The 21,299-nt window shown below is 36.9% G+C and overlaps 2 protein-coding genes across 10 annotated transcripts in view; one reads left to right on the forward strand and one right to left on the reverse strand.

Annotated features, from left to right (window-relative positions):
• Positions 1-1,464, forward strand: part of LAMA4 (laminin subunit alpha 4) — a 147,338-nt gene extending 145,874 nt beyond the window's left edge. For all 4 annotated transcript variants that reach the window (XM_068551210.1, XM_068551209.1, XM_068551211.1 and 1 more), the window contains one exon: positions 1,021-1,464. In XM_068551210.1, the coding sequence (XP_068407311.1) occupies positions 1,021-1,166 (146 nt within the window). In that variant the 3' untranslated portion in view covers positions 1,167-1,464. The remainder of the gene's footprint in view (positions 1-1,020) is intronic.
• Positions 1,465-9,311: 7,847 nt separating this feature from the next.
• Positions 9,312-21,265, reverse strand: FAM229B (family with sequence similarity 229 member B). Of its 6 annotated transcripts, XR_011074961.1 has the most exons (5): positions 21,114-21,265; positions 12,529-12,688; positions 10,694-10,832; positions 10,171-10,229; positions 9,312-9,528 (listed from the first exon to the last, which is right to left on the reverse strand). XR_011074961.1 is itself a non-coding variant. In XM_068551217.1 (4 exons), exons 3-4 carry the CDS (start codon positions 10,816-10,818, stop codon positions 9,411-9,413), a joined length of 243 nt encoding a protein of 80 aa, XP_068407318.1. In that variant the 5' UTR covers positions 10,819-10,832; positions 12,586-12,688; positions 21,114-21,265; the 3' UTR covers positions 9,312-9,410. The 6 variants fall into 6 exon arrangements, 5 of the variants coding, with proteins under 5 accessions (XP_068407318.1, XP_068407316.1, XP_068407319.1 ...); XM_068551217.1 differs by lacking the exon at positions 10,171-10,229 and having other exon boundaries at positions 12,586-12,688; XM_068551215.1 differs by lacking the exon at positions 10,171-10,229.
• Positions 21,266-21,299: the final 34 nt, after the last annotated feature.

Genomic DNA, 21,299 nt, shown 5'->3' on the forward strand with positions numbered 1-21,299 from the left:
TCTACATCTAAGACTTGATAATTATCATTCTAAATATGAAATGTTATTTCCATGATTTATTTCAATACAAAGCTTCTGCATATTCTTAATCTACATTGCTTGGAAAACTTATTACATCTGCTTGATGGTATTTAATTTGCTGTCCTTTTTTATCTTCCCTCCTGAGTTACTGATTTCTAAGTGTTTTCCATCTTTTATCTGCTACTGCTCACATAGCTGTTTTGTACATAATAATAAGCTTTCACTAAATGGATTTTAATTTCATGATTTTTCTAAGCTCTCTAAATTGCTTTAAATTATATTGCTTCTATCATCTCAACACATTTAATTGTGTCTGTACAATTAATAAGCATCAAGTCTTCTTCTAGATCTCTAATTAAGATAATGGGAGAAAATTCCCCTGGCATACCCCAGGGCACCTGTAGCCACACAAAGACTAGGCTAGTTATCATTATCCTATTTATAGTTCTTAAGCCCTGAGCTCAGAAAAATTAAAATTTAGTTTACTTGAATTCATTATTTTCTCATTATATTTTATGAGCTTGGCAAAAATGTGGAGGATTAAGGATGAAGGGTAATGATACAGATTAAACAGAAACATTAACCAATTCCAAGAAGAGTTTGGAAGCTAAATTTTCTTTCCTCTGTCTCAGTAAAGCACACAAAATAAGTGAGGCCCAGGTGAAATTAACTCTAAAAAGCATACGTAGATCCTGAAAATTCACTGCTGAGGCTTTACTTGTAAGTGGTAAATTTCAATGGTAAATACACAGCTGAATTATACTCTGAAATTTGATCATGGAAAACATGGCAAAACTTTAAAATTACTACATGTTCATATTACTTCAAAAGCAGATAATGTTTCTGAGAAAATGCATAAATTATTACTATATTCCGTCTTTGACGTGTAAATCATCTTGATAATGTGAGCGGTTATGATGTATATTTTTGCCACAAAGTAATATTTGGGCTTGGAACGCCTCAACTGCAGTCTTTGTGTTCATTTCTTTCTTTTTCCAGAGTCTCTACTGACACCACGCTTGGCCCCTGGCAGACCCTTCACAGGCTGCATCCGTCACTTTGTGATTGACGGGCGCCCAGTGAGCTTCAGTAAAGCAGCCCTGGTCAGCGGTGCCGTGAGCATCAACTCCTGTCCAGCAGCCTGACACAGCAGAGCTACTCAAGTACAAAGTTCTTCAGAGCACTGAAAGAAACACAAAGCCAGCCAGGAGGAGTGGCAGTTATTCCTCTTGGTAGAAGCTTTTATCTAGTTGAGCAGGACTTAAATGAATCATCAGGGACTGGATGTTTATTATTTCTTATTTGGATTCTTACACCTTGGATCCAAAATGTCTGCCATGGATAACAATCAAAGGAGCGGTCAACTTACCTGTATTGTATTGTATTCCTGCTGGTGAAATTACTGTTCCTGTGTCTAATAAAATAGAAGGGATTCTAAACAAACACTGGCACACATTTTTAAAGCGTGGCTAGATTCTCAGATTCATCTTTCATTTAGGTAAGATAACCTTCAGCCTATACCGGAATATCTTTGGTATACTTTCTTTATCTGAAAAGATTTACTAATTTACATAAAATCTAAAATTAGATTATAGATTTACTTTTAGCACTTTTGTTTGGTCTATCAGTATAGCAAGAATATTTTAGTTTTATCAAGGTTTAATAAAGTAAATTTCTAACAAATTATCAGAAAATGGTAATATAATTCGTTTCCAGGAGAGGAAAAAAAAGAAAGCCTCAATCGAATAAATGCCTACTTTTTTTCCTTTCTTCCTTAAAAGAAAAATAAAATTGTGCATGAGGGGAGGTTCCTGTAGGATATTGTTACTGTGTGTTCTGCAGGAATCATGAAGGACGTTATAGCAAAGAGAATAAGACAAAGTCATACAATTCCACTTAAAAGTATAAAAGTCCTTTTATTAAAAGTTTTTTCTCCCACATACCTGCAACACAACTAGTCTGATTTCTAAAATTTTATAATCATTTTTTAGGTATATATATATATATTAATAAAGTCTAGAAAAGGAAAAGTAGGCTTGACTAGCTGGTAGAATATTAAAATATAGAGACTGAAATAAAAGAATTAGACATGAAAAGATAATCAACAATGAAGACAAAATGAGAAAATAGACCCTCATATCAACAGGATTGAAGGTACGTAAGAGGAGTGACTTTTGGGGTATGGGGAGGGAGTATAAAGTATTTTGAGGAATTACTAAGGGAATAAAATAATCTCTTACATATATATGTAATTATTTACATTCCCCTACTACCCTCATGTCTCAGGTACATTAATAATAATGATGAAGATCAACAAAAATAGCTAATATCTATTCATAGAGGACTTACTAAGTGACAGCCTCCACAATAAGCTAAATTAAAGCAGATTTCACTTGATCATCACACTAATCCTATGAGGTAGCATTTGCAGATGAGAAGCCCGAGATTTAGAACGGTTAAATAACTCGCCTGCTGTCATTCAGCTAGACTGAGGAGCCAGAATTGGAAATAGGACTGCTGCCTGCCTCCAGGGGCAGTATGACTGTCCCCTTGCTTCCTGCCCCCAGGGGACTGCCTGCCTTCAGGCCAGCTCTCAACTGGTCTCTAAAGCTGGAGTCACAGACTCAACCACCTATACAGCCAGAGAGGTATCATAAAGGAGTGAAGCTGGTAGGGTCTGACTGAGAAAATCAAAAGGGCCAAAATTTCCAAAAGAAGCTGGAAATGGGAAATTTGAGGGGCTTGAAATGGCCTGATTTTTCAGTTAGTAACTAATTAAAATTAAAACAACAGCAATCACAAGAGCAAAATACTGGGCTGACCAAACAAAACCTTCTGAGAGATATGGCCTCTCGGCCTATGTGGCTTCTGAGCTAAAGACTCTGAATCCAATAGTCTAGGGCCTTAACCAGTACAGATTGGACCAATGCTTAAAACACACTAAGCCTTCACAGTCCTCCCTACAACAGACCCAAGATGGAGGCAGTAGCTCTGAAACAGCCTGCCATTTTCTTTTCCAAGAGATTTTCCTGAGACATCCTAGAGGGCCATTCTATGCCCTTCATTCTCAGCAGTGGCCCAGACCCTGGCTGGACCTCCAGTAGCTACAGCAAGTGTGTACGCAGACTCACATATATGCAGACTAAACCAACAAAAATTCTTCTACCGTCTCTGCAATTTACAGGGCCACTTCTTTGCAGTTATTATTTCACATTCTTATGCTCAGCAAGTAAGAATCTACTGACGCATATCTGCTGACCCTCTTAACCACACAATGACCTTCTGAAACCTTGAATTTACCATTTATAAGAGCTTGGTTCAGTTCTTAGATGGGACCCCATCTTCTCTCAACTTCTGTCTAGGGAGAAAGAAGTATGATTTCCTGTCTTTTAGTTAATCATAATATATTGGAACTTCATACATAGAAATACAGATTGGATGTTCAGAGTAATTTTGACTAGTTGTCATTCATGGCCCCTGCCAGTTCAGAGCACCTTTGAAATCAAGAGGCCTCCCATAGCCCCAGTTTGAAGAAGCAGCCCTATTTGGGCCTGTATCCTACTTCCTCCTCTCATGGCCACAGCTGATTGGGTGAGGGCACCATCCTATTGCTTTCCAGTGAAGCAACATCCCATTATCTGGTGGTATGAAAAGATGAGTTCCAACAACTGAAAATTTTCTCTTGAAATTGTGAATTGGGAAACACAGAAAGAATCAAGCCCATAGCAATAATAGCTGAAGCCAAAATGATCTTACCTAGAAGAATGGTTTTAAGTGTTTACCATACACATTTATAGACACATACTTCCCATTCTGTAAACACAGAATAATATATATCCACCTACCCTTTGTCCAGTAAGAACCACCTCAGTTCTCAGCCCACAGTTTGTAAGGGGGCATCTCAGAAGACACTGGGCTATTTCTGTTCCCTGTGCTCCCACTTCCTTGTACATAGCGTGGTAGTATAGGGTGTTAAGTAGGGTCTTTGCTTACCTTAATTGGTGACTACAGCCTATAACTAGGACCATAAAGCAGTAAATACACATTTTAGGTTCACCAAACTTTGAGGTGTGAAGCCAATTCCTTCTCTTTAGGACTGGCTCAAAGAAGTCATTTCAGTATAACCAGCAATGTAAAACCACAATGCCCCCAACACACTACATACAAATCACACACACACACACACACACACACACACACACACACACACACACACACAGTCTGTATAAAGGCAACAGAAGAGGCACTGTCCAGAATGTAAGTTCCACGAATTTTTGTCTGTCATCCAATGATGTGTTGTAAGAGCCTAGAACAATGCCTGGCATGTAGGTATATGCTCAATAAATATTCTTTGAGTAAATTTCAGGAAAGCCAATTTTCCATAAAAGTTACCCCCTCATCTCACCTCCCAAGGCAATCACTTACAAAGTGCCTGGCAATCTTCAGAAAGGAAAAAGTGATACTGACTTCTCCACTTGGGTTCCCCTAAGCCCCAGGGATCTCTGATTTGCCTGAAGATATGGAGAGAAGACTAGGGGAAAAAATGGCATAGCTGATCAGAGAGACAAGAAGCATTCCCTCAAGTCTTTGGTAACCTTTCAAGCCCTGAAAAGTAGAGGAAAAGATTGGCTACCATGGATAAGGCCACTCAGTTTATAAACTTCACAACACCAGAGGACCCCATTCACAGAGGATACTGCTAGGGGGCAGGATGGGGTGGGCAGAGCATAGATGAGTTTTAGGGGTGAAAGCCTGCTAATCTGCCAAATCATGTGACAGAGAGGCTCACACCGAAGAGGAAGGTAACATGACACTACCAACCAGAAGAATAGCAACTGAATCCCTCAAGGAAGGAAGTGTAGTGATGGTAGCTGCTTAGCACTGAGTCCCTCACTAGCCCAGCCAGATCACAGTGAGTTTACAGTGAGCTAAATCAGCAACCTCAGAGAACACGTTTTCAAATGATCATGTCTAAAGATGGATGATTCGTGAGCTGATGTCAACCTAAAGGAAGGTTATGAAAGCGTGATGCCACAGGGTTGCCCTCAGACTGTTTATAATATCCCCTTCACAGAAAGCTCCTGCCTAGGAATGTAAGGAATATGGGAAGGCATTTATTCAAGGTAGAAGTCTTAGAAGACTAAAGAATTCATACCAGTGAAAAACTCTATTTATCCTCTTAATGTTTAAAATTTGCAGTGAAGTCCCACTCTCATTCCTGATATCAGTAATCTGTGTCCTTTTTTTCCTGTTAGTTCTGCCTAGAGGTTATCAATTTTATTGGTCTTATCAAAGAACCAGATTTTGGTTTCATTGATTATTCTCTATTATTTATGTCTTTTATTTCATTAATTTTTTCATCTTATTTCTTTCTTTCTGCTTATTTTGGGTTTAGTTTGCTCATCTTTTCTTCTTTCTTAAGGTTAAAGTTTAGATTAATTGACTTGAGACATTTCTTTTTTCTTTTTTTTTCTTTTGGCCACACCATGCAGCATGTGGGGATCTCAGTTCCCCGACCAGGGCTTGAACCCATGCCCCCTGCAGTGGAAGCTTGGAGTCCTAACCACTGGACCACCAGAGAATTCCCCTACATTTCTTCTTTTCTGATGAAAGAATTTAAGGCTTTAATTCTAAGCACTACTTTAGTTGCACCCCATGCGTTTGATATGTTGTTTTCATTTTCATTCAGTTCAAAATACTTTCTAATTTCTCCTGTAATTTCTTCTTTTATTCATGAGTTGTTTGAAAGTGTTTCATTTAGTATTCCAATATTTGGAGAGTCTCCAGACATTCTTCTGTTGAATCCGAATTTAATTCTGTTGTGGAACGTACTTTGCACACTCTGCATACTTTGTTTTGTTGCCTATAACATGGTCTATTCTTGGTAAATTTTCCATGTGTGCTTGAAAAGAATGTATAGTATTCTGCTGTACTGTTGTTCTACTACCAGTTGTTGAAAAATGTTAAGCTATAAATGTGGAGTTATTTGTTCTTTCCATCAGTTTTTGATTCATGTACTTTGAAGCTCTGCATAACATTTGAGATTGTATGACCCTTTTATCATCAATGAAATGTCCCTCTTTATTTCTGGTAGTATTCCTTGCTCTAAAATCTTCTTGTCTATTATTAATATAGCTACTCCAACTTCCTTTTGATTAATGTTTACATGGGATATCTATTTTTATCCTTTTATACTTTTAATTTAAAGTAGGTTCATGTAGTGCCTGGTTAGCTCAATCAGTACAGCATGAGACTCTTAACATAGGTTCATGTAGACACCATCCTCTTTTCTAGCCAATCTCATATTCTGTCTTTTAATTGAAGTGTTTACACCTTTTGTAATTAATGCAAATGTCAATATGGTTTGGTTTACATCTATTATCTTTGTTCTTTTTGCCTCTTTTCCTGCCTTCTTTAGGATTAATTGAGTGATATTTATTCCATTTAATCTCCCTGACTGGTGTATTAGCTCTCTGTTACTGTTTGCTTTTAGAAATAAATCTAAAGTTTACAATTACATATTTACCTCATCACAGTCAGTCTTCAAATACTATTATGCCATTTCATAAATCATCTAAGACACTTACAAAAGTAAACTTCCATTTTCCTCCTCCTGTCTTTTTTGCTATTGTTACCATACATTATACTTTTATATAAATTATTGTTATTATTTTTGCTTTAAACAGTCATTTGCCTGTTAAATAAATGTTTAAAAATGAGAAAAAGTCTTTTATATTTACCCACATATTTTCTGTTTCTGGTGCTCTTTATTTCCTTATACAAATTTCCATCTAGTATTTTTTTCTGCCTGAAAAAACTTCCTTTAACATGTCTTATAGTGCTGATCTGCTGGTGATGAAAAGTCCTTACTTCACAATTTTTGAGAGATACTTTAAAGATATGACTTCATTGCCTTCTTGCCTGCATGCTTTCTGATTAAAAGTGCTCTCATTCTTTTTGTTGTTGTTCCTCTGAATGAATGTGTCCTTTTTGTTCTATTGGGTTTTAAGATGTTCTCTTTATCCCTGGGTTTTAGACAATTTAATTATATGGCTTTTTGTTTGTTTTGTTTTATTCATGTCTATTTTCTTTGGGGTCAGTTAAGCTACTTGGACCTGTGAATTTATAGTTTTCATCAAATCTGGAAAAAATGTGGCCATTATTTCTTCAAGTATTTTTCTATTGTCCTCCCTCCTCCTTCTGGGAAGCTACTTACATATATGTTAGACTGCTTGCTATTAAAACACAAAATGTATGCTCTTTTTTCCAGTCTTTTTTCCTTCATATTTCATTCTGGATAATTTGTATAGCTATGTCTTCAAGTTCATTAATCTTTTCTTCTCCAGTGTATAATCTGTTCTTGATCCCACTCGGTGTACATTTTTATTTCAGATATTGTATTTTTCATCACTAGAAGTTCAGTTGGGTCCGTTTTATACCTTCCATTTCTCTCTTCATGGTGATTATGCTTTCATCTACTACTTGAACACTTATGGTAGCTTGTCTGCTAATGCTATCATCCAGCACTCTGAATCTGTTTCTATTGACTAATGATTCTCTTGACTATGGACTGCATTTTCCTTCTTTTTTGCACGCCTGGTAATTTTTTATTGGACACCAATCATTGTGAATTTTACGTTTTTGGTGCTGGATTTCACTGTAGTTCTTTAAATTGTGAGGGTTTTTTTCCCTCCTTGGATGCAATTTAGTTACTTGGAATCAGTTTGACCCTTTCCACGCTTGCTCTTAAGCTTTGTTAGGGCAGGTCCAGAGCAGCCTTCAGTCTAAAGCTATCCTCCACTCCAAACCTACCCCCAGTGAGGCAATATCTCACTGAGGACTCTACTCCATATATTAAAAGCTCTTTCCACTATGGTTGAATCACAAATTATTCCCAGCCTTGTATGAGCTCTGAGGAATTTTTCATTACTCCTTTCTCCTTTCCCATGATTCTTTCCCCAGCCTTGGGCAATTTCCTTTATGGATTTTTTTCTCTTCCTGTGAGGAGTATTAAATGTTTATTTGGCAAATAATTTACTCGTGGATCATCTTGATTCTCTCAAGTCTTATTTGTAAACTTTGTTAAAGTTAGTATACATTAACCTTTAATCTAGTGCTAGTTTAGACCTCCTACTAAGACATGACCTTCCTGAGGACTCTACTCAATGCCCTACAGGTTCAGTGAGGTCTTTCCACTCTGGCGGGTTGGAATTCAAACATCTCCTAGCACTGTGTGAGCTCTCAGAATTTCTCCATTTATAAATCCCTGATGAAAAGCTTTTCTTTTCACCTCATGTAGCACACATGCATCTATGTGCAAGTAATTATAAGCTAATAAACCTTTCACATAAAAAGGCTTTGAGATATATATATATATATATATCTATATCTATATATATATCTATATCTATATATCTATATATATATATATCTCTTCAGGAGCAGAAAAGTAGATAAGAAACTGGGGAAACTGTATCTGACACTAAAGTCTGTCTTCTGGAGAAAAAAAAATTTCATGGGATGAAGGGTGGCAACCGTCAAGAGGAAAAGAAGGCAAGCGAGTTTCTTGGAACTATTAAAAGAAGAAAAAGAAAACAGAAAGAGCTGGCCTACACCTCAAAACTGAGCCTTAAGTCTAATCAAATAAAAAGATCCATCTGAGGTTTCTCAATACTAACTGTGGACAATTTCAAGATGACTGGCTGGGACTTGAGGTAATAGTGTGATGATGAGACATCATTTTTCCTGGAAAAATAGGGGTTAGAATCACAGCCTTGACCTCATTATAATAAATTTAACCAGTAACCTGAGCTCCCATATGATAGCAGTGTATATGCTTTGCAGATTAACCATGGAATAAGAATTTCCTTCAGTCTTGGGTATTATTTCAAAATGCATAACCCACAGGGCTCCATGTCTCACCCAATATAATCATTCCTGGGCAGAACATTATCAAAAGACAGAAAGACAGAAACTGGATTAGGGTATTCAAGTGAAAGGATTCAGCTAAGTAGCAACCCAAAAATAAGCAAAGGAAATCAGCCCAAAACACATTAAGCATTTAGAATGTGCCCTTCCTGACGGATAATCAAGGTGGCTTAAGCTTCATTGTGAATTGTTGATATTAACGATCCACTGTGAGCAAGATGATCTCTAAGGCACTTTCTAATTGTGAAATATTATTCTGTCTTATCTATCAAACATAACTGATGGCTTATCACTACACATGTTTTACAGACTACATTCCGGTCTTTCCCTACAAAAAGTAAATATTTCAACTACTGTCACCATCCAAAGGTGCCACCACTTTTATTTGCTTACCAGATCATAAGATGATACTGGTCCATTACCCTTGACTTAGTCAAACCTCTACAAAAGACTTAATGATGCTATTTAGGATGCATTTCCTTGCTGCTTTGTGCAGGTGGCTTTCGCATTGTTGCAAAGACAGTGATGGGAACATCAGCTATTGTCAGGCAATGATTTCCAGGGCATCTTCGGAGTTGCCTAAATAAAAGAGCAAATGACATGTACTTAGATATAAAAAAGGAAACTTTTTTCAGAGAACCAAAGTTTGAGTGTATATTCAGCTGTTTTAAGTCTTTTTGAAATCTCTGAATGTCACAAAATATAACACAGTGGCACTAATGAGGCAGACATTTTAGACTTACATTGCAAAGAAATTGTTGTTAAATGTTGTGCCATACATTTAATCAAAAGAAACTTATAAATACAAAGATAACCCTCCAGATGTTCTCTTGAAAGGTATGCAGGGATTTCTAAATGGCAAAGAAAAGTGGGGCAGGGGGGAGTGCATAGTTGTAAACATAAGTGATAATACTATGGCAATTCATACATATATGCACCTTAAAATCACTCCAGTTGAGTGATTTAAAAACTAGAATATTTGTGGAAAAATATAAAACTGAACATACTATTCCACATACTATTCAAATGTTGATAGGATCTCAGGTTTAAAAGAGCCCTTAAATAACATCTAGCCTAAAAATACACCTAGTGCTTGAATTTCCTTTCCAACATCCCCATCAAATAATAACCCAACCTTAAACATTTCTAAAGACTACTAATCAGTATTTCCCGAAGTAGCCTATTTTATCCTTGAATAACTCTGATGTTTAAAGTACCTACCTTATTAAGCTTAAATCTGTGTTCTGAAAATTCCAAGCCATGAGAAATCAAACAATGTACTATGGTAAACAGAAGAAAAGTGGAATAAATCCTATTATAGTTTTCTTCAATTTTGCAAAAATAGAATCTTCACCTCTATATCACTCTCCTTCTGCCAAAGGTCAAGTCAAAGCCAAAGTGACACTGACTCTGAGGTCTGAGTCTTTTTCGTATTTTGTAGCCTTATGCCTAGCACAGTGCCCTGCACATAATAGCACTAAAGGTTTGCTTATTTGATTGAATGTTATATAATCTTGAAACTATTAACAAAAAACTAGCTAAATATTTACCCCCCAAAATTGGTCTATCATTCAGACTTACAATATACAGACTTTATGCTAAGAAAACCTAGGCTCTGGTAAAACTAATTTAATAACAGCAATGCTCCTAGGCTTCTTTCTTACTAATTGAATGTCAGCTAAAGCTTGCATTGATGATAGCCATTACACATCTCCTCAGTTGTTAGGACAAGAAGACTTTTTACCTGCTTGGTAACAACTCTTTCCCGTTACAGGAAGCACGGGAGCTCAGCCCAGGCTCCAGCCCAACTGAAGGGTCTCCCCCTTCCATTGGAAACCTCCTTGGCTGGGTCCCAAACCGAAAAGGCATAATTCACTGAAAACCTAGATTAGAAAGTTAAAATAATGGAGAGGAGGGGTGAGTTGTTTTCAAATATTTCTTTGAAATTCTTAATATTAATTTTGCTATAGGCATATAGAAACATTCTGAAAACGACATATTTAAATATCTATAAAAGTACATAAATACTCTATTATACAACTCTCCCTTACATACAATTTTAAGTCTTGAGCAAATATAAAATAGCCACTAGATGATAAAGTAAACTGTGCCCTATGGTTAACATAACTGAAGTCCATTTATGTTATGTGAAAAAAAATTGTTTTCCTTTGAATGGTTATGGCAATTGACAAGCTTGAGCTCCCACTGCCTCTCTGCCTAGCTAAACCCTTGTCTTCCTTTGAAGTACAAGAGTTTCACATCTGCCTGATATCTACAGCTATTCCTTCTCTTCCTGGTGGTTATTTGTTAACCCCTGCCTCTCTACATTTACAGTGCATTAGTTAAGAAAGTGCCTTGGAAGAGCTGGACTGACCTGGATTCAAATCCTGGCTCTGGCTCTTCCCAACTATGTGATCTTAGGCAAGGTACTTAACCAAGTATGCTTCTCAAAGATAAACTGAGCTTAATAATATTATCTACCTCCAGGGTAATAATGGGGATTAAATAAAGTAATACATGTGAAATGCAGTGCCTAACATGTAGTACAGGCTCAATAAATGTTAACTGCTATTACTCAGCAGATACTACTGAGCATGATTAAATATATACATGCACATATGCAATGTAATGTATATATGAGATACATATGCTATATATGATACACATACACACACACAACTACACAAAATAAGCTCCTCAGTGCCTACTGTTGCCTCTGCTTGGAATTCTTCCCCACCTCACTGCTCCCACTCTTTACTTGTTAGGGCCAACTCATTCATTAAGTCTGAATTTAAATGTCACTTTCTCGGAGAAGATTTTTATAACCCCTCCATTATATGTTTTCTTAGCACTCTACTTCTGCTTTATAACAGTTATCATCGCTCTAATTCAGGATTTCTCAACTCTGACACTATTGACATTTAGGGTCATGTAACTTTTTGTTTAGGAGGGAGGAGACTGTCCCGTGCATTGTAGGAAGTTTTGCTGCATCCAAGGCCTCCACTCACTCACTCACATGCCAGTAGCACCCCACCACAAAGCTGCGACAAAAATATCTCCAGACATTGCCAAATATCACTTGGTAGAAAAGGGGAGAAAAATCTCCCCCTGTTGAGAACCAGTGCTCTAATTTTTTTGTAAATGTTTTTGCTTTATCATTGTCCCCCCCACTCCCATTCCATGTCTGTCTTTGTCACCAGTGATTAAATCCTTAATACCTAGAACAGTGTCTGGGACACAGTGGGTAATTAATAGCTCTATCTTGTATAAATTTACATGTCTTCAGCAAAGGGCAGGAACAATGAAAAATGTCTTATAACTTTCTTATGCCTAGGGCAGTATTCTATGCCTAATAAATAAGTGTTTATTGTGGTAATAATAAAACTAAATTATTAAAAGTTTTGGAATTTGAATATTATATAACAGTTGTTATAGACTGTGTGTCCATTATCGAAGAAAAAAGTGTTATGCTCAATGACAAGTTAGTAAAACCATAGTAAAAACTATGGTTTAGTATAACTAGCTATCATATGTAAGTATTAAGCTTCAGCTAACTTGATCAAGGATACACAGACTTACCAAAATAGGCCGAGTCTGATTCCTGTAGAGGTGAATAAATCAATTGCTTCTACTGACCTTCCAGAGAAGGCTGGAATTGCCAAAGGAATGATGATCAAATGTTCCAGTGACACCCAGAAATTCTGACACCAGAAGATTCTTTCACATAGTTTCCTACCTGCTAACAAATAAAATATCACGATTCATAGCTCCAGCAACAAGCTGAAACCTAGCTAAAAAATTGTCTCTAAAGTTTGTGTGAAGGTTTTATTCTTGTTGTCATTGCCTTGTTTATTTTCCAACATTAAATATTTTAATCTATGAATTACTTTATCTGTATCTATTCTAAACCGACAGTCTAATCAATCTGCACAAAATCACATGAGATTCTCCTCACTTTATATCCTATTCTCCTCATTACCTTTGTCTTCCAGACTTTCCCTTAACTAATAAGCCAAATTAATCCAATCTAGCCATGTCCTTGTCCCATGCCAAAAGCCTCAAACTGCACCTTTACAAATTTCTTTATCGTTCTTCCTATGTAGGACTCTCTAAACCCTCTCTCTAATGCCTGGACTACCTCTTCTCTCCTGTTTCCTCAAAAGAGGCTTGAAATTCCCAAGTGACAGGAATAATGAGAAAGGAAGAATACATCTTATACTGTCCTCTCTATTCTGTTCCCTGGGCCCTGAGTTCTCCGTTTATAACATCTTCACCAAATGAATGATGATAAAATATCCCAGTGACACCCAGGAATTATGACATCAGAGATTCTTTCATATAGTTCCCTACCTGCTAGAGCATAAAATGTCTCAATTTGTAGTTCCAGCAACAAGCTGAAACTTATCTTCTGGACTGCCCTTTCTCTCCCAGTTTCTGTATCAACAGCTTACCTCACTGAATGTAATACTTAAGTTTAACTCTTAAGCCAGAACATTACTCTTCAGCTAATCAATTTTTTTTCAGTTTTCTTAGCTGATGACTGAACTATTAAATGCTAATGAGCATTTTTCACATTTAATGAAAATCTTTTTTACTACCTACATTTTATGCTAAGTTCCCACTGTTCTGTTTTCATATGCTTTATGTAATAGGAAATTAGCATTTTACATAATTAAGTTGATGTTAGATAAAAGCTGAACTCTACCTTCTCTTTCTTACTAGGGTGCTGTGAAGAGTTGATCACAATCTTAGCTTAGAGAAATCATTTAACTGACTGTGTCACAGTCAGACAAACTGAAATAATTGCTGGTCATTGTTAGCTAATATATCACTAGGACCTAAACATTTGATGCTTAGTATGGCAACATTTTTTTAATAGTTTGAATTTTCTGTGTGGGTGGCAGTGCGAAAACGGTGGGTTAGCGCCTCGGAGTTAGGTTTAAATTCGAACACCGTGTTAACTCTGAGACTGAGCAAGTCACTAAAAGTTTGTAAAATGGTATTAATTTCTACATCATAGAGTTGTTTTGAGGAATAAAAAGCCAACGGCTGGGGTACAAAATTTCAATCAGAGTGTTGAGGCATTGATTTCACTTTTTAATCACTGATATACTATCTTTAAGCTGCAAAGCAAATATTCGCATGTGAAATATTCTTAAATTCCCCCAGTTTACCATCATTTTAAACTAGTTTATTTGGCACAAGTTGTGCCAAGGTTCTTCTTTAATATGGATGATACAGTGAGACAAACCAAAAAGTAGCCTTAAGGATGGAACTATCCAGCACTAGAGTATATACATCAGAAGATAAAATAAACTTGACTCTACAGCAGATCTTCACAGGGGAATGGATGAATAGGTGAAGTATAAATAGTGAAAAAAAAAAATGGTGAAATCTCTAAATACTCTCTCTTAATTCTCATGAGTGCAAGAATAGTGATCTTTCAATCTTCAGGATATTGATTCATGAGATACAGAAAAAGAGTAATGTTTGAACTGGTCATATCCTAAGAAAATATCCATTATTAGAATTACTTTATTCATACCACAAATATTTGCTGATAATCCACCATAAGCAAGGCATGTGTTAAGTACTGAAGGTAAAATATTGAGCAAAACAAATACAGTGTCTGCCCTAATGGAGTTTACAAGTTAGGGTAGGGCATGCTCTAGATTAGCACTAAATCTAAAGGACGTGTAGGCATTAACTAGGTGGAAGTGGGTAGGAAGCAAAGACACTGAGACAGTTGGGAAGGGGGCAAACAGAGGAAACAGCATGTGCAATGGTCCTGTGCCAGTAGAAAGGACAACAGAAAATCTGAAAGGCCAGCATAACCACAGCAGAGAAAATAAAAAAGAAACCAGGTCAGAGAGAATAAGTAGAGGCTAAATCAAGCAGGAACATGAACCCCAGTTAAAGATTTTAGACTTTACCTTATGAGCAAGGGAGCCCACAAAAGAATTTTAATCTCCTGGGAAACATATTTAGGTTTCAGTGATTTTTTTCCTCTATTAATTTTCTGTTTTCTATTTATTTGATTTCAACTCCAATCTTTAGTATTTCCTTTTTTCCTGTTTACTTTGGGTTTAATTTGCTTTTCTTCGTCTAGTTTCTTAAAATGGAAGCTTAGGTCATTGATTTGATCTTCTTAACATAAGTATTTAATTCTATAAATCTCCATCAAAGCAGTACTTTAGCTTCATTTCACAAATTTTGAAATTTTGTTATTTTCATTTCCTTCAGTTAAAATTTTCCTTTTTGGTTTCTTCTTTGACCAATGGGTTATTTAGAACTATGATATTTTGTTTTCAAATATTTGGGAATATTCCAGCTATTTCTCTGTTACTGATTTCTTAGATTCCATTGTTAACAGAGAACATTCTTTGTATTATGTTAATTCTTTTAAATTTATTGAGACCTGTTTATGGCCAGAATAAGGACTATCTTGGTAAATGTTCTATGTACACTTGAAAAGAATGTGTATCTTGCTGTTGTTGGGTGACGTATTCTATACACGTAATTGGTTGACAGAGTTGTTCAAGTCTTCTGCATTCTTACTCATTCTCTGTATACTTGTTTATCAATTATTGAAATAAAGATGTTGCAATCTCCAACTATAATTATGAATATCTGTTTCTCTTTTCTATTCTGCCAGTGTTTGCTTCACGTATTTTGAAACTCATTAGGTACATAAATTTTTAGTAGCATTATGTACTCTTGATGAATTTATATTTTTATTATTATAAAATATCTTTATCGCTAGTAGTATTCTTTGCTCTACTTTGTCTAAAATTTATATAGCTACTTTGTATTCGTTAGTGTTCATATAATGTTCCTATATTTTTAGTTTCAAACTTTATATTTGATGTAGCTTTCTTTCTTTTTTTATTATTTTATTTTATTTATTTATTGTTTCTGGCTGCGTTGGGTCTTTGTTGCTGCATGCCGGCTTTTCTCTGGTTGCAGCGAGTGGGAGCTACTCTTCATTGCGGTTCACGGGCTTCTCATTGTGGTGGCTTCTCTTGTTGCAGAGTACGGGCTCTAGGCGCGCGGGCTTCAGTAGTTGTGGCATGTGGGCTCAGTAGTTGTGGCTCGTGGGCTCTAGAGCGCAGGCTCAGTAGTTGTGGCACAGGGGCTTAGCTGCTCCGCACCATGAGGGATCTTCCCGGACCAGGGATCAAACCCACGTCCCCTGCACTGGCAGGTGGATACTCAACCACTGCACCACCAGGGAAGCCCTGAGGTAGCTTTCTTATAAACAGTATATAGCTGAGTCTTGCTTTTTACAAATCTACTCTGATGATCTCTGACTTTTAAATTAGGGTGTTTTGATGTAATGCGATAGATATGATTGAATGTAAATCTGCCTTCTTACTATTTGTACTCTGTGCCATCAGTTTTTGTTCCCCTTTTGTTCTTATTCTGTACTTTTGAAACAGCTGAATATATTTTATGAATCTATCTTATCTCCATTATTGGTTCATTGCTATACAAACTCGCATGTTGTTTTGTTTTGCTTTGCTTTGGGTTACTTTAGGGTTTATGGTATACATCTTTAACTTTTCAGTCTGCCTTCAATAACATTATACCACTTCCAACACAAGAAAATTACAAGAATATATTCTATTTCCCCCTCACACCCTGTATTACTTTGTCGTCACGTACTTTACATCTACGTATACCATAAACCCCACAGCACATTATTATTAGTTCTTCTTTAAGCAATCATCTCTTTAGGAAATTTTTCAAGAGAAGTCTTTTATATCTACCCACATATTTATCATTTTCAGTGTTCTTATCCCCTTGAGTAGGTCTAGATTTCCATCCAACATAATTTTCCTTTTATCTGAAGGTTTTCATTTAAGTTTTGGACTTCTGGTGATTAATTCATTCACTTTTGAATGTTTTTACTTCATCTTCATTTTTGAACATTCTTTTTGCTGGGTATAGAATCCTAGGTCAACAATTTTGTGGGGTTTTTTTTTAAGGACTTTAAATATTCTTCTACAGTGTTTTTTGGCTTGCATTGTTTCCAACAAGAAAGTCTGCTGTCATTCTTGTCTTCGTTCCTCTGTCTCCCCAACTCAGGATGGCTGCTGGGCTGTGTTTGGACGCTATTCATTAGAAAGAAACCACTAGGTCCAGCCCAGACTCAATGGGAGGTGATTACACAAAAATAGGAGGCAGATCATCTGTAGAGAAGTTCAAAAAAAACTAGGAGGCAGAGATCACTGGGTACCATCTGAGAGGCTGCCTACCACAGAGACTGTGTTTTGGTGTCATGTCTGAGAGTGCTTGTGATGAACTTACAAATGTTGTTCATCAAATATTTCTGGCTTTCTGTCTTCCAGAAATTGTAATTCTTGGTCCCCTTATGATTACTTGGAGCCCATGTGACTAGTTTTGGCCAGTAAATTAACAGCAGCCATTAATTGCAGTACAAGACCCTCCTGAGTTGTCTTTCTCTTTGCCACAAAAACCAGGAATTATCAAATAGTGGTAGCTCAGCAACTTGGGTGCCAGGGTGAAGATAACATAAAGCATAGCCACCAGACTCCCCCCTCCAATGGACATGTATCATGTGCAAAAAATAAACAACTGTTGTTTTACACCACTGAGATTTGGGGGTTGGCTGTTACCACAGCATAATAAAATTTATCCTGACTTATACAGACTTAGGTACTGCCATAACAAAAACATAAAATATAAGTCACCAGCATAGTGGTCAAGCAGCGAGTGTCAAGAAAATTGTTATTGGAAACTGAGAGGATAGTTGTCTATGCTATTCAGTGGCAAACCTACTGGAAAAATCTTTGGAAAACTCTGTGATAACCTAGAAAGCAGATGATTTGCTGGTGAATGCTAGGTGAAGAGGTTGGAAGACAGAATGCCAATAACATGTTAGCTGCTGTTGGCTGTGTTTGTCAAGTTATATGACAAAGAGATGGGCTCAGAAATGCAGTGTGCAAGCAGGAATAAAAATTGATAGAGTGCCCACAAATTCAAAGTATATTTAAATGACAACTTTGAAAGCTACAGGAGTATATTTTCCTTGGAACACATTTTATTCCTTCTCCGAAATTTGTAGCATCTTTGTAATGTCGTCCAGTACTAAATGTACTATAGATGAATCTAAAGGAGCCTAATTGTTTTTTCTCCATGCCGCCCCCCAACTTTTGTTTCTTGCCTGTGTACCTAAAGAATTCTTTCTTTATTCTGAAAACTGAGTAACTGAACCAGGGTATATCCCTTAGTGTTGACTGCTCTATAGAAATTATTCCATGTAACATGGTATATGCTTTTAATCTATAGATTTTTCCTCCTGTATTATTTTTTATATCAATAAGAACATTTCTCCTTCAATTTGCTGTGTTCTCTATTTCAGGGGCACTTATTAATCTTATGTTGAACCGTCTTTATCTGTTTCACATATATTATCTTCCAAGAGCTATTATACCTTTGTCCTTTGCCTCAGTGTTCTCTGTGATTATCTCAAGCCTTTCTTCTAATCAGTAATTTGATTTTCAGCTCTCTAGTCTGCTTCTCTGTGCTTCTAATTATTCATTAGTCCTTTAACATGTTTTGGTCTTTAGTTTCCTTTCTCTTTTATTTCCATTTTAGTTCATTTATTCACCAAATATTTATTGATTACCTATAGTACACCAGGCAAAGTTCTAAGTACTAAGGATATAGTAGTGAAAAAAACAAGGCAAGACTCAGCCCTCAATACATTATTTTAGCATCTTGTCTTTAAGTTCCTGTACTACCAAATTCACATTCTTATTATTAATAAGTTCCTCTACAGCACAAAAATTATATGAATTTTCTTTTTTCCCCTTAGGTTAGGTTTTACAGGTCATGTACTTCATTCATCTTTTACATGCTATTTTCCTTCCATCCTTCCTTCCTTTTACAGGAGTAGTCTGCATAATTTTCAATGATGTTTTTCTCTTGCTCACATTTAACATATAAAATTTTGCCCAATCTATTTGCTTGGTGTGTTAGACAGCTATTGCTCCAATACTATTGCACCCCAAAATCTCACAGCTTCAACCAAAAACCTTTTTTCTTATTGAGACTGTGGAGAGACTGCTGTTCAGCTGCTCTCCACTTGCCTCTCCTGGGTTTGGCTAGGATTAGCAGTACTCCACATTTCAACTGAGATTCAGATCTGGTCCACATGTCTTCATCATTTTGGAAACAGCAGCCACCTGAGGTAGTTTTTCTTACGAAAAATAGCAAAGACCAAGAGGCAAAAGCATGCAAGCACACCTAAAACCTTTGATACCTGGTATCATTCCATTGGCCAAAGCAAGTCACCTGACCAAGCCTGACCAATAGGACAAAGACGTATACTCTGCCTACACCCCTATTCCAGGAGGTACTGCACAGTCATGTGCAAAGCGAGAGAGTAAAGAATTCAGAACGATACTCCAATCTACCATACTCTGCTATTCTGTGGGTAAATTCTCCTTGACTTCTTTCCTGCTTATCTGAAATCTGCTCTTCCACTCACAGCTAGAGTTTGAAAGGTAAATCATATTTTCTTTTTCATTGTGTTTTTATCAGAGGAGGTGTATCAGAGAGAATTCCACGAGAGCTGTGTGTAGCCTTCTGGGTGGCCTGCGTTCTGCTTGCTCTTCTGAAAGTTTGTTGAATATTTTCAATGAGGTCTCAGTCCATCTAATTAGGAGTGCATTCAACTTTAGGATATGTTCAGATATATGACTTCAAGGTGGACTCCTGGAAAGTATAAACTCTAAAATGTTTTTTCTGCTTCTACTGAAGTCCTAAAGTGGCTGGTATGTAAGGTTCTACCTTGACTCTCAAGCAGAATTTCCTCTCAGTCTGATTCTCCCCAGACTGAAGTTTTTAGTGAGACTTGTTAGAACTTTCTTAATTTAATTCTGTTCCCATGTATGACCTCTAGGGAGTCATGACTAGGACCTAACCACTGCATGAAGGGTAGAGCTCTGCAGAGGCCAGAATACCAGATGAGCTGGCACCATAGCTCACAGATACAGATCTACTCACAAACGGGACCAAGCTTTGCAAATTTTAGAAGCCCCAGACTTTAGGACTTTAATGTTAAGACCTAAGTGAAGTGTTAGGGGAACCTGACTGCACCTCTAACACTGACTCCATGCTCACTAATAAGCAGTTAAGAGTAAAATCCAGCAAATGCAAAAAATTATTGACTAAAAGTTACCTATTAATCATAAGATATGTGAGTAATAAGGTGAAAAACATCTAAATGGAAATGTGGGAAAGCCTCAGCCTCATAAACCACCCATTGCAACTTCAAACTTACCAGATATCAGAGATATAGTAACAACTATTATTTGTATTGGTAGGGGAATAAGGTGTTCCAAACAATCGAATATTACAATTCCTATTACCACACATTAGTTACACATGTAATTTTAACTTTTTTTTGGTGGGGGGAGGCTTCCTAGTATTTTGTAGTTTCTCAGAATTTTTGTGGAAAATATTAATTTTATGAAAGAAGTGCTTGAGTTCTTAATTGAAATCTGGTCTAAATTAATCAATAAGAGTTTACAGTATTTTTCAATGTTTGAAAATTTTAGGAGTTGGTCGTTTTCAGGAATACCTGATTTTTCAATCTCCTCCTCCTTTGTCCCACCTAAACACTGTACATAAATAAAATGCCTAGTTTTAATTTCATCTCTTCCATCAGACTTCTATTGAATCCTATTACACTTAGCGCCACAAAATCGTCACAATTTTTTGAGTATTTCGTGTGTATCTTCAATCAGATTGTAAGCCTTCTGGAGCTGGATCTATGTCTTAATTTCTTTTGAATCCTGCAGAGGGCCTAGAAGTTAATGTTGGGAGCATACAGCTTCAACATACACTGGTTGGGCCTCTGAAGCGCCATTTTTGTCAATCTGTATAACCACCTAGTTTCGGTTGTACCCTGACACGTCTATTTGTCTGGGGTTTCTTTGTGCTCATCGACATTATTTTCTATTAGAACAAAGGACTTGTTGAATAGATTAACGCAGGGTCCGGAGGAATCGGAATGAACGGAATTTGACCCGCCACCCCAGGTATTGAGACTGTAAACGAAGACTGAACCTCTGATAGATCATAAACAGCTTTAAAGACACACGTTTTAAAATCCCACGCCAAAGCCTAGTTACCCGCCAGTGACCAGGGCCTCCGGAGCTGCAGTTGCTCAGATGTTTACAAGGCAGCGAAGATCTGCTGTCGGGAGGACCAGTCGCTACGGTAACGGTGAGACACAAGTGCACTTGCGCGGCCTTCGGACGTAAAATCTTAGCCTGAAGCTAGAGCAGAGTGGAGCTACGGCAGTGACTTGCGGCAGC

Source organism: Eschrichtius robustus, chromosome 9 (genome assembly GCF_028021215.1).
Source record: "Eschrichtius robustus isolate mEscRob2 chromosome 9, mEscRob2.pri, whole genome shotgun sequence".
Taxonomy (NCBI): domain Eukaryota; kingdom Metazoa; phylum Chordata; class Mammalia; order Artiodactyla; family Eschrichtiidae; genus Eschrichtius; species Eschrichtius robustus.

Excerpts from the sequence above, each read along its gene's own strand:
- FAM229B (XM_068551217.1), bottom strand. The coding sequence starts at position 10,818 with ATGCCTTTTCGGTTTGGGACCCAGCCAAGGAGGTTTCCAATGGAAGGG. Across the intron at positions 9,529-10,693 it reads AAAGAGTTGTTACCAAGCAG|GCAACTCCGAAGATGCCCTG; the intron begins GTAAAAAGTCTT and ends TCTTTTATTTAG.